This window comes from Podarcis liolepis, assembly GCF_965112155.1.
Source record: "Podarcis liolepis genome assembly, chromosome: 14".
Lineage (NCBI taxonomy): Eukaryota > Metazoa > Chordata > Lepidosauria > Squamata > Lacertidae > Podarcis > Podarcis liolepis.
The window spans coordinates 6,759,993-6,774,510 of record NC_139569.1 but is presented as its reverse complement, the minus strand read 5'-3'; the positions used below and the strand labels follow the sequence as shown (position 1 = coordinate 6,774,510).

Sequence of the window (14,518 nt, the reverse complement as noted above, 5' to 3'; positions counted from 1 at the left end):
TTTTTTAAGATGGCTGTCGTACTCTCGCAATAAAAAACAGGAAGATGGCGTCCTGGGTTTTAGCTTCAAAGTGTTCAAGGGTTTGAGATTCAGCCCCTCACATCTGCCCCCTGGAGACTTCAGGTGGGGCAGGGGGTGGTGGAAAGCAATAACACCAGCCTCCCAGGGGAAAAGATCAATCGAAAAGTCAGAGAGTACTACAAGCTCAAAAGACTGCCATTGCTCCACAAAGCCATGTCCTAAATAGGAAACCTTTCGAGCCCTTCGAGGAGAACTGGCAGTTTTCCTGAGTGTGTGGAAGAGCCATTTCAATAACTGTAGACCACATCCCTCCCCTACTCTCAGGAGCACTAACTATGGACAGGTGTTTAATAATAATAATAATAATAATAATAATAATAATAATAATAATAATTTATTATTTATACCCCCGCCCATCTGGCTGGGTTTCCCCAGCCACTCTGGGCAGCTTCCAACAAAACACTAAAATACAATAACCTATTACACATTAAAAGTTTCCCTAAACAGGCCTGCCTTCAGATGTCTTCTGAATGTCAGGTAGTTGTTGATCGCTTTGACATCTGATGGGAGGGCGTTCCACAGGGAAGGCGCCACTACCAAGAAGGCCCTCTGCCTGGTTCCCTGTAGCTTTGCTTCTCACAATGAGGGAACCGCCAGAAGGCCCTCGGCGCTGGACCTCAGTGTATGGGCGGAATGATGGGGGTGGAGACGCTCCTTCAGGTCTACTGGGCCAAGGCCTTATAGGGCTTTAAAGGTCAGCACCAACACTTTGAATTGTGCTCAGAAACGTACTGGGAGCCGGTGTAGATGTATCCCACACCCACTGTGTTATGCTAGGGAGCTGGCCTCAATAATACCGTACCGGCACAGCGCGTGTTCATTGGCCGCTGTGAGCATTCTTCTTAGCGCGGTGCTTGCCTGCCCGCCAGCCCGCCTGTTGCGGCCACCATGGGAGCCGGATCTGGCCTCCGCTGTGGCCTTGCGGGACTTCGCTCGACTCGCAAGCACCATGAAGAACCTGCCGCATTTCTGCTGCGGCAAGGTGGTGCGCGGCTTTTGCCAGGGCTCCAAGGAGCTGGGCCTCCCCACAGGTGAGGGTGGCGGAGGCCAAGGCGGGAGGGAGGAAGGGAGGGAGACGAGTTTCGTTCCGCCTACCAAACGCCTCACCTCGGGCTGCTGCCATGGCAAAGGCAGCGGAGGGGTATGCACTCTGCCCCTGGCGGCGCTTGGCAGGCGGCCAAACTCTATAATTTAACAGGAAAAGTTGGGGGTCGTCTTATACGCCCAGTCGTCTAATACGCCGGAATATACGGTATATGATGGGGCCCGGCCCTACCATAAGGCAGAGTGAAAGGGCTGCCTTAGGCGGCAGGTGACTGGGAGCGGCCGCCGAGACCATATAACACCGGTCTTGAAAGACCTACATTGGCTCCCAGTACGTTTCTGAGCACAATTCAAAGTGTTGGTGCTGACCTTTAAAGCCCTAAATGGCCTCGGTCCAGTATATCTGAAGGAGCGTCTCCACCCCCATCATTCAGCCCGGACACTGAGGTCCAGCACTGAGGCCCTTCTGGCGGTTCCCTCACTGCGAGAGGCCAAGTTACAGGGAACCAGGCAGAGGGCCTTCTTGGTAGTGGCACCCGCCCTGTGGAACGCCCTCCCATCAGATGTCAAAGCGATCAACAACTACCTGACATTCAGAAGACATCTTCTGGGAAGTTTTTAATATGTATGTGACATTTTAGTGTATTTTTCATCTTTGTTGGAAGCCGCCCAGAGTGGCTGGGGAAACCCAGCCAGATGGGCGGGGTACAAATAATAAATTATTATTATTATTATGCCGAGGAAGCGGGGATCAAAGGCGAGGGCAGAGCTGCGAAAGGACAGAAGGATCTCAGAAGAGCCCATGCCAAAGGCCCACCTGAGCCAGCATCTTCTTCTCACAGAGGCCCCCCAGAGGCTCATGGGAGGCCCACAGACACCACTCCTAGTCTGTAGTTCTCTTGCTCCATGGAGGACACAGGAGGGCCCTGGTGGTTCCTGCCGTCTTGTGTTTTCCTCCCTGCTGATTTATGCTTATTCAGCCTCCTTACACAGTGTCCACCTGCCTTCGCTGCCAAGTCAACAGAGCGGGCCTCACCCAGGAGCGCAAGCAAGGGTTTTGTTGCTCAGAGAAGCTGGCTATTTTTAACGCACACCCCGAGCTATTAATAGTCCGCGTCATTAGCGATAGACGCTAATCAATATCCAATTTGTCTGTTCCCAAAGGAACAGTCGTTCTCCAGATCTCTTGTTGCCAGTTAACCGCATGAACGAAGATTGCGGATCGGGCCGGGGGGGGGGACGCGTTGTCGGGATGCTTGTGTGAGATGTGTCTGGCTAATAAACCTCCTATCAGAGTCACTCAGGCAGGAAAAACATTGCGGTCTAGGTAATTAGATTTCATTTCCTTGGTTTTCAAGTGCCAATTGGAGAGGTGCTTTCCTCTCAGTCCCCACCCAACGCCAGGTTTCTGTATTGAACAGATGCTTTTGAGCAAGGCCCTGAGGAGCGAAGGGGCAGCTGTTTCTTGGGACTGGTAGGCTGGAAGGCGGGGAGGTCAACAGTAGGGGGCGCCAGAGCCAACAACAGGTGGAGGCAAGGAATTATGAATTGATTGTCGCTGCTGCTGCTGCTGCTGCTGTTGCTATTGTTGTTGCATGGGGATGCATGGGGTGTTAGGGATGGGGTAAAACCTCTGGTGGGGGACACATCATGCTCCTTCTGCGGTAGTTTGTCCACTCTCGGTCCCCACCAGGGGCGTCTTGCCCATAGAAGCAAGTGGCACTCGGCGCCGGGGCCCCAAGTTACATATCCACATGACCACTGCTCCTTGTGCATTTTTCTTATCTATGGGTTGTGCTGAAGAAGATTCCAGCAAAACAGTCAGATTATCTGGGAACACTGCCCTACATTGTTATTCACCTACTACTTCGGCACCATGAACGCCTAAAAAATGTTTTACCGCTTAGCTCACAGGATAAGATCTATTGCTTTGTTTCAACCATAGACTTATTATACTGCTACGAACTTTCAAAGGTTGACAGAGTGTGTTCAATTGATTTCAAATATATTAGCGAATTTACAAGTGCACACGTTTTGTTTTTGTTACCAAATCATGTCTATTATGCCATAAGAATTACAGTGCTATCTAGTATACTGGTCTCTGTGTTGCTCGTATTGTTTGTTGTGTTTTGTTAAGTTCTGGTGGGCGCCAGGGAAGAGGCGGAGGCTGGGTGCAGCGCCTCCCGGCGTCAGCTCACTGCCCTTGCCCACTTCGCTTACGCAACGCCACGCCCTCCAGCCGATGCCCACCTCCTCCAGCCCTGCAAAGCTGCCAAAAAGGTCAGCAACTCTGGAAAACGGGGGGGGGGGGGAGAGAGACCACCAGAGGGATCTTTGCACCATGGTGCCGGATGTACTTTTTAATATATATATATATATTATTAGTTGAATATAAGAACAACATATAATCAAATACAAGCAATAAAATACAGTTTCCCCTAACACCCCCTCCCCCCCAAAAAACCAGCCCCAACTACATCCAGGTAATTACATTAGTAATATAATCAAATGAAAAATTATTTCTACAGTTGCTGGTTTAAAAAATATCATTCCACATGCTCCCATGTGTCTAAGGTGGTTTAAATGCATGTTCTTTCTTTGATGCATATGTAATAAAGGAGGACCACGTTATGTAAAAGTTATGTAGTTTCTCACGTTGGTTTCTTTCACGTACCCTTTCTGTTAACTTTTCCATCAAAATTAACTCCCAGACATAAGCATACCAAACTTCATATAGATTCACGTTTAATGTCCTCCAGTGTCGAGCAACAGCAAGACGTGCTGCAGTTATAAGATGCACAGTTAAGTCTTTGTCTCTAAGATTTTGTGCTTCATCTGCAAATATAGAAAAGCTGTAGATGTAATTTGTTCCATTTGCCGGATGTACTTAAGACGGCCCTGGTCCCCATCCTGCACTCAGCTCTCACCTGCGGCTCAGAGAAACTGTTGGCATGAGACAGAAGCCACATCCTGCAAACAGCTTCGACTGGTCAGCTAAACCAGGTTGCTGATGGACCTCAAGCCCTTGGTGAGTTGGGGACTTTCCCTGCATATGAAGACAGGCTCTGGAAGATTGAGTGGACAAGACCAAGAGTGGGTCCAACAGTCAAGAAGGCGGTTTTCGCACGTTCTGTAGAAGGAAGGGCTGGACACATGGGGCTCGTCCACCTGGGAAGGTAGCCAGGGCCAGATTGAGGTCTGATGAGGCCCTAAGCTACTGAAGGTAATGGGGCCCTTTCTATGTCCAGCTGTCCTTTGTCAACAACAAATAGTCGCTGTTTTTTGTGTTGAATATATGTTATACGGTAATTTATGGACCTAATAGGTATCTTAGGGACGCGGGTGGTGCTGTGGGTTAAACCACAGAGCCTAGGACCTTCCAATCAGAAGGTCGGCGGTTTGAATCCCTGCGACACGGTGAGCTCCCATTGCTAAGTCCCTGCTCCTGCCAACCTAGCAGTTCAAAAGCACATCAAAGTGCAAGTAGATAAATAGGTACCGCTCTGGCGGGAACGTAAACGGCGTTTCCGTGCGCTGCTCTACTTCACCAGAAGCGGCTTAGTCATGCTGGCCACATGACCCGGAAGCTGTACGCTGGCTCCCTTGGCCAATAAAGCGAGATGAGCGCCGCAACCCCAGAGTCGGCCACGACTGGACCTAATGGTCAGGGGTCCCTTTACCTTCACCTTTAATAGGTATCTTAAGCCATTTGCACATAACAAAATATCAAAATAATAGTCCAACTGAATTGTTGAATTGGGGGGCAAGAGAGTGGGGCCCTAAGCTATAGCTCAGGGGTCCCCAAACTAAGGTCCGCAGCCGGATAAGGCCCGAGGGACTCGTTTATCTGGCCCGCAGCGATCCCCACTGCCGTCGTCCGCTCTTACCGGAGCTGCGCTGCACGGCAGCCCACTTCTGGGTCGGAGGAGCACGGGAAATAGCTTGTGCACATACACAAGCGTTATTTCCAGTGCACATCTAGGTCGGAGGAGGCACATGCACGTGCACATGCGCAAAAGCTGTTTCTGGTGCTCCTCCGACCCAGAGGTGTGCTGGAAATAGCATGTGCACACGCGTATGAGCACATGCTCCCCCACCCTCCAGCCCACTGCGCGATCGGCACTAGAGACACCAGCCGGAGGCACGGTCAGTTTGCTGACCCCTGCTATAGCTTGTTTAGCTTATACGTAAATCTGGCACTGATAGCCCATCTAGGGGAAGGAAAACTCTGAGCCTAAACCTCCATTGCCTTGTGGATATCTTTGGGAGAAGAACAGGGTACGGAGTAAACCCTACAGAAATCCAAGGTGGGGTCCATAAAACAGTTGGGTGGCGCCTTGCACACCTTAAGGGGTGGTATGATAGCCATGTTCAAATATATAAAAGGATGTCACATAGAGGAGGGAGAAAGGTTGTTTTCTGCTGCTCCAGAGAAGCGGACACGAAGCAATGGATCCAAACTACAAGAAAGAAGATTCCACCTAAACATTAGGAAGAACTTCCTGACAGTAAGAGCTGTTTGACAGTGGAATTTGCTGCCAAGGAGTCTCCTTCTTTGGAGGTCTTTAAGCAGAGGCTTGACAGCCATATGTCAGGAGTGCTCTGATGGTGTTTCCTGCTTGGCAGGGGGTTGGACTCGATGGCCCTTGTGGTCTCTTCCAACTCTGTGATTCTATGATTCTGGCAACTCCTGCTGCCCAGCTGGTGCCAAAGGTCTTTCTCTGCTTTTCTTTGAACCAGTGAGGCCAAGAGGCTGGGGGGTCTTGTTGTCTGGGTAGCCCAAGCCCCCCAGACACGCTGCCCAGGATTGTGTCCCAAGGAAGTCACCTGAGTGATGCTAACGCAGCGTTTTTGACTTCACCCCTGGAGGCTGACTCCATTGTCTCTTAGGGCAAACGGATGCCAACAGCAACACAATTATATGCTCCTGTTTGCTTGTCTGGCTATTTAAAAGGATAAGTTTTCCTTCTTGTGCCCTGGGGCTCAGCATTGGCTCCAGGGACATCTGGGTCTTCCAGCTTAATTCTCTTTCCTTGTCTATTTTGGCACCTGTGCCACCCAAACCAACTGTTCCCCGGCTCCCACGTGCGCTTTACCATGTGCTTTAGTAAATCTGCACTCCCCCCCCCCCAATTCTCCCCACTCCAATGAACAGAAACGTTTTTGTTTGGTTGGTTTTCCAAACATTTCAGGAGAGAAATAAAAGTTTCTCCAGCCTTAGAAAGCTGAGCAGCAACAGCGCAAAACTGTGCCCTTTAGCTCCCTGCGGTGGACAAACTAGGTATTGCAGCGCATGGACCAAGCCAAGCTTTTGCCAACCTGGCAATGTTGCGAGTTGTAATCCAAGACGTCTGGAGGCTGCCAGGTTGGATAAAGCCTCTCCTGAATGATATCTCTTCTCAGGATATAGTCATGATCATCATCTTTCCTTAGCACGCACCAGACACTGTGGGGATAGATTTCTCAAACCGTACGGACATCATCCTCTCTGCCTTGCCATTTTCTTTCAGCAAGCTGTAAAAAATTATACCTGAAGAAAAGCAGCGCTTTACCTTGGGGCTAAAAACAATAATAAATAACATTGCCATTAACGTAAGCATTCTTTTAAAATGTGCGGAATTGCGTTCTTTTAGTATTGTTATTATTAATTGCATTTTTATCTTTTCTTCCTCCAAAAGAAGTACAACAACCCTGTGAGGTAGGTCAGGCAGAGAGGCACTGTCTGGCCTGAGATTGGTGAAGGAGTGGGTGATTTGAACTCAGCTCTCTTTGCCGATCAGAAGGTCGGTGGGTCGAATCCCTGCGACGGGGTGAGCTCCTGTTGCTCTGTCCCTGCTCCTGCCAACCTAGCAGTTCGAAAGCACCTCAAAGTGCAAGTAGATAAATAGGTACCACTCCGGCGGGAAGGTAAACGGCATTTCCGTGCGCTGCTCTGGTTCGCCAGAAGCGGCTTAGTCATGCTGGCCACATGACCCGGAAGCTGTACGCCGGCTCCCTCGGCCAATAAAGCAAGATGAGCGCCACAACCCCAGAGTTGTCCACGACTGGACCTAATGGTCAGGGGTCCCTTTACCTTTACCTCCCCACTTCAGCACATTGCCTTGGTTTCTTCCTTACGAAGACATTTTCATGAAATGAGGGAGGGAGGAGGCAGGAAAACACCCTCCAACCTTTCTGTTCACACAGACATTTTCAGGTGGCTGCTAAGGGGGTGACCTTGGTTTGCGAATGGCCCCATAACAAATAAAGTGGCATGCCCTGAAACTTTCAGCACCGCTTCCTGCAATGTCTCACCAGGGGTAGGCGCTGCTCCTAATTCTAGATTACAGTACAACTGTCAAGGAGAATATGGATGGAGAGGAGCCTTTCTGAAAGGTAGCCCTGTACAGAGAGGCTTTTAATTTCTGATATTTTATTATCCTTTTCTATTTGTTGGAAGTCATCCAGAGTGATTGGCGTAATCCAATCAGATGGGTAGGGTACATTTATTTATTTATTTATTTATTTGTTTGTTTGTTTGTTTATTCTCCCATGCTAGGACTTAGTGGGGTCCTGCAAGGGAACCAAAAAGTGGGAGGTTCAGAACAGGCAAAAGAGATTTTCTGCACTTAGCTGACCCCTACTGGTGCAAAAGATGCAGAGATGGCCATTAACTTAGAAGGCTGATTTATTGTCCAAGGTTGTTCCAAAGGATCAACACTGCACCTATGTACAGAAACTGGGTTTGTACTGAGATTGTAGTGACACACTGCCCAGTGGTGTTCACAGAAAGGGGGAGGATGTTAGTTTCTATGTGTTGCCACTGTGCAGTGCTCTGGAGTCACAAGACTCTGTTTTGCATTCCAGAGATTCCTGACTGTTGGAAATCTCACGGAAGACAGGAGAAGGATGTGACGTTACTAGTTTCCTGTTCCTTTGGTTTTTTTTTCCAGTTGCTCTCTGCTTTCACAGAGAGAGCGTGCTTGTTTCTTTTCTGTCTGTGTAGCTAGAAAACAAAACCTTGTGATGTAGCTCATAAATCTCATCACTTCTGCTGCTTTGAAACTCTGCTGAATGGAACGTGCTTGGAGCCTTATCAGAGGCTCAGGTCGTTAATTATCGTTGGAGGACTCACCGGAGGAGTCACTCGGTCATAGCAGAGATTCTGACAGCAGGGAGTGGAGGAGCTATCAATGGCTACTAGCCACAAGGGCCGTATTGCCTATGGGGTCAGAAGTGGCATATCTGCTGCGAGTCACGAGTGGGGATTGGGCTATTTGCACTCACATCCTGCTTGCAGCCTTCCCAAAGGTCCCTGGTTGACTAGAGGATGTTGCCTTTGGCCTGATTCGGCCTCCAGGCTCTCCTGGTGTTCTTAAGCAAAGTGGTGTCCGCAGGAGCAGGAATGGTTTGCTCCCAGAGGGAGTTTGAAAGGAGTGTGTTTAAGCCAAGCATAGGCAAACTAAGGCCCAGGGGTCGGATCTGGCCCAATTGCCTTCTCAATCCGGCCCGCAGACGGTTCGGGAACCAGCGTGTTTTTACATGAGTAGAATGTGTCCTTTTATTTAAAATGCATCTCTGGGTTATTTGTGGGGCATAGGAATTCATTCATATTTTTTTTCCAAAATATAGTCCAGCCCCCACAAGGTCTGAGGGACAGCGGACCGGCCCCCTGCTGAAAAGGTTTGATGACCCCTGATTTAAGAGGTGGAACTGGAATTGATTCTAACCAGCAACAATGCTGATTATGGCAGCGGTTTCTTCATCCCCGTCCGCCCCACTCATTCCAACACACACACTTATATCCTAATGCTGCTCAAGACTTTTTTTTCTCTCCACTCCGTCAAGTGCTTTGGAACAGCACGTCTTATTTTGCAAATGAGAAGGAGAGAGTCTTATTTATTACTGCAAAGATCAAGAGTCAGCCAGCTGGCAGCCAATGAGCGAGTTGATGACTTAGAAGATGCCCTTCTGGAATTTGCCAGCTTTATAACAGCCTCTTAGCTGCTTTTAGACCACCTGTTACCTGCAATTTAAAAAAAAATCCACAGGGACTTGTAGGATGCAGTGCACCCCCTGAAAAAGACTTCTTTAAAGTTGTTATTCTTTGTTTTCACCAGGAATGTAACAGCAGCAATAAAAAGTCAACTTCTACTCCCATTTTCCAGACAGGAAAACTGAGTTCAAGAGATAGTGTTTTGCCCATAGTCATCCAGGACTAGGGTGAGATTTAAACCCTGAACTCGCAAAGCCATCTAAACCTATTGTTGCAAATTTACAGCTGTGGTTATCCAGCGGCAACACACTCTGCACATGCTCAAGGGATGCTTTTCACTTGTTCTGGGGCTGCTTCTAAAATTCATGGTTTTTTTTAAAAAAACACACCCTTTGAGCAAACATCCACACCATACATTTAAAGCACTACTGTGCCTCTTTAACCATCATAGAGAACTCCCTAGAGACTGTAGCTTTTATAGAGTGCTAGGAATTGTATCTCTGTGAGGTCAGCACTCTCAACAAACTATAGTCCCCTGGATTCTCCATGTGTGTTTGGCTGTGCACACATGACCGGCTTAAAACACACATAAGTCATTCTTTTTCTCAATCTAGATGGAAGCTGTGCTTTTTTTAAAGCCACCCAGCCCATCATCCAGCCCGTGGGAAGACTGCAGTTCCCAGCGGAGGCAAAGCATGGCACATATCGTGGTTAGTAGCCATTGACAGCTCTATCATTCATGTGTTTGTCCAATCCTGTTTTAAAGCCGTCCAAACTGGCGCCCATCCCTGCCTCCAGTGGAAGTGAGTTCCATAGTTTAACTCAACTCTGCATGAAGAAATACTTCAGAATCTGCCAGTGTTCGGATTCCTTGGATATGTCTCCACAGCCTTCCAGAGCTTTAAATGTATGGTGTGGATGCGCCAGGGCTGTTTTATCCCTTGCAGAGAGGGGGGCGGGAAGCCCCCCCTGGAAGTTCCCCCTGCTGGGGAGGTTTGCCAAGGCCTGCAGCTTTTGAGAAGTCAAGGAAGGAAAATGTAGATGCCAAGCTTGGAGAGTTTGCAGGCTTGCAAACAGTGCAGGAAAAAATGACGCTGTCTCTCTCCAACTGAAAAACAGCCGAAATTAGGCTGCCCCCGTGTGGATGCTTACTTGAGAGGAAACCTCACTGTCCCCAGCAGGGCTTACTTCTGAGTAAAGGCGCTCTGCATTAGGCGTAAATGGCATTTGTTCGCTCTTGCGCCTAAGCGTGTTGTGGGCCCTCGCCTCCCCCTTCCTCCTTGTGTGCGTGCCCCGGTTTGAGACTGGAAGCTCCTCAGGGCGAAGACTCTCCCCGACCCTCTTCCTCCTCCTCCTCCTCCTGCCTGTCTGGCTCTTTCAATTATGTAGCCAGCCAACTGGCAAGCCAACGACCTCGCTCCCCCATATATCAAACGCCCGAGCTCAGGGGGAGAGCCTCTGCCTGGCACGGCGTGCGCTCCAGGATCAACCCCCGGGACAGACCCCCCGCCTGATACCCTACAGAGCTCCTGCCAGCCCGTGTCTGCCATAGATGGACCCATTGGTCCGACTCCGCAGAAGCCACCTTCCGATGCTTCCCCTGAGCAAACCTATCTGAAACCCTGGAGAGCCGTTGCCAGCCAGTGTCGACAATATTGAGCAGGATGGACCTAGCAGGTCACTTTCCTATGTTCCCCGGAGCAATCTTATCTGAAACCCCGGGGAGCCTCTGCCAGCCAGTGTCGACAATATTGAGCAGGATGGACCTAGCAGGTCACTTTCCTATGTTCCCCGGAGCAATCCTATCTGAAACCCTGGAGAGCCGTTGCCAGCCAGTGTCGACAATATTGAGCAGGATGGACCTAGCAGGTCACTTTCCTATGTTCCCCGGAGCAATCCTATCTGAAACCCCGGGGAGCCTCTGCCAGCCAGTGTCGACAACACTGGGTTCGACGAGCTCAGTGTTCTGACTCAGCAGAAGCCACCGTCCTCTGCCTCTGCCCAGAGCCGTCCAAAACCGGTCCCGACTTCTCCCTGCGGAGCCGCTTTGCGCACCCGGGCGAAGCCCAGCCCCTCTCTCGGCGCGCCCTCCCTTCTCTCCCCCGAAGGGGCGGGCCGGCCGCGCTCCGCGGCTATATAAGCAGGCGCGGCGCTTGAGTTTACTCCAACTGATCCCAGCATCTCCGTGCGCTCCTTGCTGGACCCTGGAAGCCGCTGCCAGCCTGCCGTCTCCGCAGCCTCTCGCCTCTCTGCCGCGGCTCCTGCTCCTCGCCTCCCGATGCGCCTGGCCGAGATGATCAAGAAAATGGGTCCCAGCGATTCGGAGCTCAATATCCCGGCCAAGAACTGCTACCGGATGGTCATTCTGGGCTCGTCCAAAGTGGGCAAGACGGCCATCGTCTCCCGCTTCCTCACCGGCCGCTTCGACGACCAATACACGCCCACCATCGAGGACTTCCACCGCAAGTTCTATAGCATCCGCGGGGAAGTTTACCAGCTCGACATCCTCGACACGTCGGGGAACCACCCGTTCCCGGCCATGAGACGCCTCTCCATTCTCACAGGTGAGAGGCAGGACGGGGAACACGCGCGTCGAAGGGTTTGGGGTTGGCTGCAATAGGCGAAGCGCATCAGCGCATCTCAGAAAAACCAATACCCCCCGTTGTTATTACTATTAATCTTAGAATTAGTAATAGTATTAATAGCTCCTCTCTTGGTTTGCCGGCTGTTTTCCAAATTGTGCAGATGTTTTAGCTGACGGCATTGCCTTGCGAGCCATCCATCCCCAAAATACGACGCTGCTCATGTTTTGGAAATGGTTTGAGAATTTGCCGCTCCTGGTCTGTAAACTCATGTACCAGGCTCAGCGGATTTGCTGGTGTTTCAAACACCTGTTGATAGAGGCTGAAGTGCGGAGAGAAAGAGCGAGAGAGAGAAGAAACTAGCGTGGGAAGCAAAAGCGTCCCTCAGGCAGGGTTGTCTTACTGCCTTTTGCAGTCGGAATGGCATTTCAGTGCTGCCGATGCCCTTTGGAATCAATGTGCATGCAGCCGAAATGCTTACTCGGAAGTAAAAGCCGCAGTGTGTTCAGTGGGGTTTACTCCTGGGTAAATGTGCATGAAGATTGCAGCCACCCAAGTGCTTTTAGTCCTGTCATCGCTGCTTATTTAATGAACGGGGCAGTTTGCAAAACCAAAATCCAAAACCTTTGCAATTTTGCACCAACAGTATCCAAAAACCTTTGCAACTCCCCAGTTCCTTAAAAATTGAGCAATGCAAGTTTGAGCTCTTAGCTTTTATTATCTGCACAGGTTACATTGCAACTTCTGGCTTTTGCAATCAATGCCAGAGCAATCTTTTGAAAAGAGAGCAAAGGGGAAACGGGAAGGGAATTTATCTGCCAAAAGGAAGGTTACTGGTGAGATTTTGCTCTCTCCTGTACCATTTGAAAATCCTTGCAGGTTTCCCGCAAGAATGTAGATTGGCTTGCCACCTTTCCAGCGAAAGGCACACTTTCAAAATAAACACACTTGCACAGGTAGATGGAAAAACATAAGGCTTAAAGGGCTTCCAGGCAGAAAGCAATTCTTCCCAAACACCCAGCTACTCCACCTGCTGGCTTGCTTTGGTTTCTCTGGGGCTAAATGGGTGCGCACAGGGAATGCTTTCAGAAACCTACCGAGATCCTAACCTTGTTTCCCATCTTCTTCCTTTTCTGCAGGAGACGTCTTTATTCTGGTGTTCAGCCTGGACAACCGAGACTCCTTCGAGGAGGTGCAACGCCTAAAGCACCAGATCTTGGAGACCAAGTCTTGCCTGAAGAACAAAACCAAGGAGAACATCGATGTTCCCCTGGTCATCTGCGGGAACAAAGGCGACCGCGACTTCTACCGCGAGGTTGGCCCCCGAGAGATCGAGCAGCTGGTGGGGCAGGACCCCAAAAAATGTGCCTACTTCGAGATCTCTGCCAAGAAGAATAGCAGCTTGGACCAGATGTTCCAGGCGCTCTTCACCATGGCCAAACTGCCCAGCGAAATGAGCCCAGATCTCCACCGGAAAGTGTCCATTCAGTACTGTGACCTCTTGCACAAGAAAACTCTCAAAAGCAAAAAGTTCTTGAAGGAAGGGTCGGGAGATAGTGCCGGAGACGCCTATGGCATCGTGGCTCCCTTTGCCCGCCGGCCAAGCGTCCACAGCGACCTCATGTACATTCGCGAGAAGACCACCCGGGGAGGGCAGTCGAAGGACAAAGAGCGCTGTGTGATCAGCTAAGCCTCTCTTGCCTTAAAGACCTTCCCAGCCGAGATGGGAAGCTTCTTGTTTACTACCAAAAAACTCTTGCCAGCGCTTACGGCAGCGGCAGAAGCAGCGGCATGCGCCTTCTCTGCCAAGGGCGGCGACGCAGCTCCCATGCCAAAGGCCACAATTCCTCCAAGCTCATTTCAGGGGACTCTTTTTCCAACGGCTCCCCGCGATTTCATTTTTTTAAAGATTTTGGAGGTGAGCTGTCTTGGGATTTGCCAGCGGGAGTTCCCTGGCCGACAGATGGACTTAAGAACTTGAACGTGGAGAAGATAGAGACATTTGCAAGAAAGGGAAAGAAAGAAAAACTTTGTGGGAAGGAGAAATGTTTCCCTTCCTGTCTCTCTGCATTGTATTTTGTCTTTATAGTACTTGGGGGGGGGGGAGGGTTCGAGGGGGGGAGGGGGAAAACAGCCATTATTGAACTGTGAAGTTACACTCAAGGCTGTCTCTTTGTGATGTTTTCTGTGGAGCAACTCCAGAAGAATTTAACCATTGTTGCTGCTGAAAATAACCTGCCAAAACTCTCTGTTGTGCCCCTCAGCCCCAATGTTTGGGACTATGAGGGGCTTGTTTTGGGGAGGGGGGGAGTTGGCTGTTGAAAAGCCACTCCTTGTTTACATTCGCCTTTCTCTGTCTTGATTTTTTCTCTCTCAGAACGAGAAAATTGCATTCAAGCAAACAGGCACTTTATATGTCGAGCTTTTTCTGGTCCATGGACTTGAACAAAATCGCAGCTCAGTGTTTCTTGCGACGAGCTTTGTTAATATTTTTTTTTCTACAAAAATAAAACTTTTGAAAATAATGAGAAATCGCTTTGTCCGGCTTTTGGTGTTTTCGAAAAGGGAGGTTGCAGCAGGTGGGCTAGTTAAACAAAGGGTGGGAGGGGGGAGCCAGGGTGGGGGTCGGGGCATCCTCACAATCTCTCGTCTCCAATCCAGAAGTCTGGGCTTTTATGCATCCCCCAAGAGCAGTGGCATAGCATGCGGGGTGCAGGGGGGGCCGGCCGCACTGGGCGCAACATCTGGGGGTTAGGGTTAGGGGGTGCAAATCCACGGGTTAGGGGGCGCAAATCCACGGGTTTGGGGACACAAATTACTTGCCTTGCCCCGGGTG

At 50.1% G+C, this 14,518-nt stretch overlaps 1 protein-coding gene across 1 annotated transcript; it reads left to right on the top strand.

Annotated features, from left to right (window-relative positions):
* Positions 1-11,256: 11,256 nt before the first annotated feature.
* Positions 11,257-14,214, top strand: RASD1 (ras related dexamethasone induced 1). Its single transcript, XM_083474894.1, has 2 exons — positions 11,257-11,664; positions 12,822-14,214. The coding sequence occupies exons 1-2, from the start codon at positions 11,379-11,381 to the stop codon at positions 13,370-13,372; spliced, it is 837 nt and encodes a 278-aa protein (XP_083331020.1). The 5' UTR covers positions 11,257-11,378; the 3' UTR covers positions 13,373-14,214.
* The last annotated feature ends 304 nt before the right edge of the window (positions 14,215-14,518 follow it).

What these genes read in the sequence shown, in the direction of transcription:
- RASD1 (XM_083474894.1), top strand. Translation starts at nt 11,379, where the DNA reads ATGCGCCTGGCCGAGATGATCAAGAAAATGGGTCCCAGCGATTCGGAG. An exon ending in ACGCCTCTCCATTCTCACAG is followed by an intron (nt 11,665 to 12,821) that starts GTGAGAGGCAGG and finishes CCTTTTCTGCAG; the next exon opens with GAGACGTCTTTATTCTGGTG.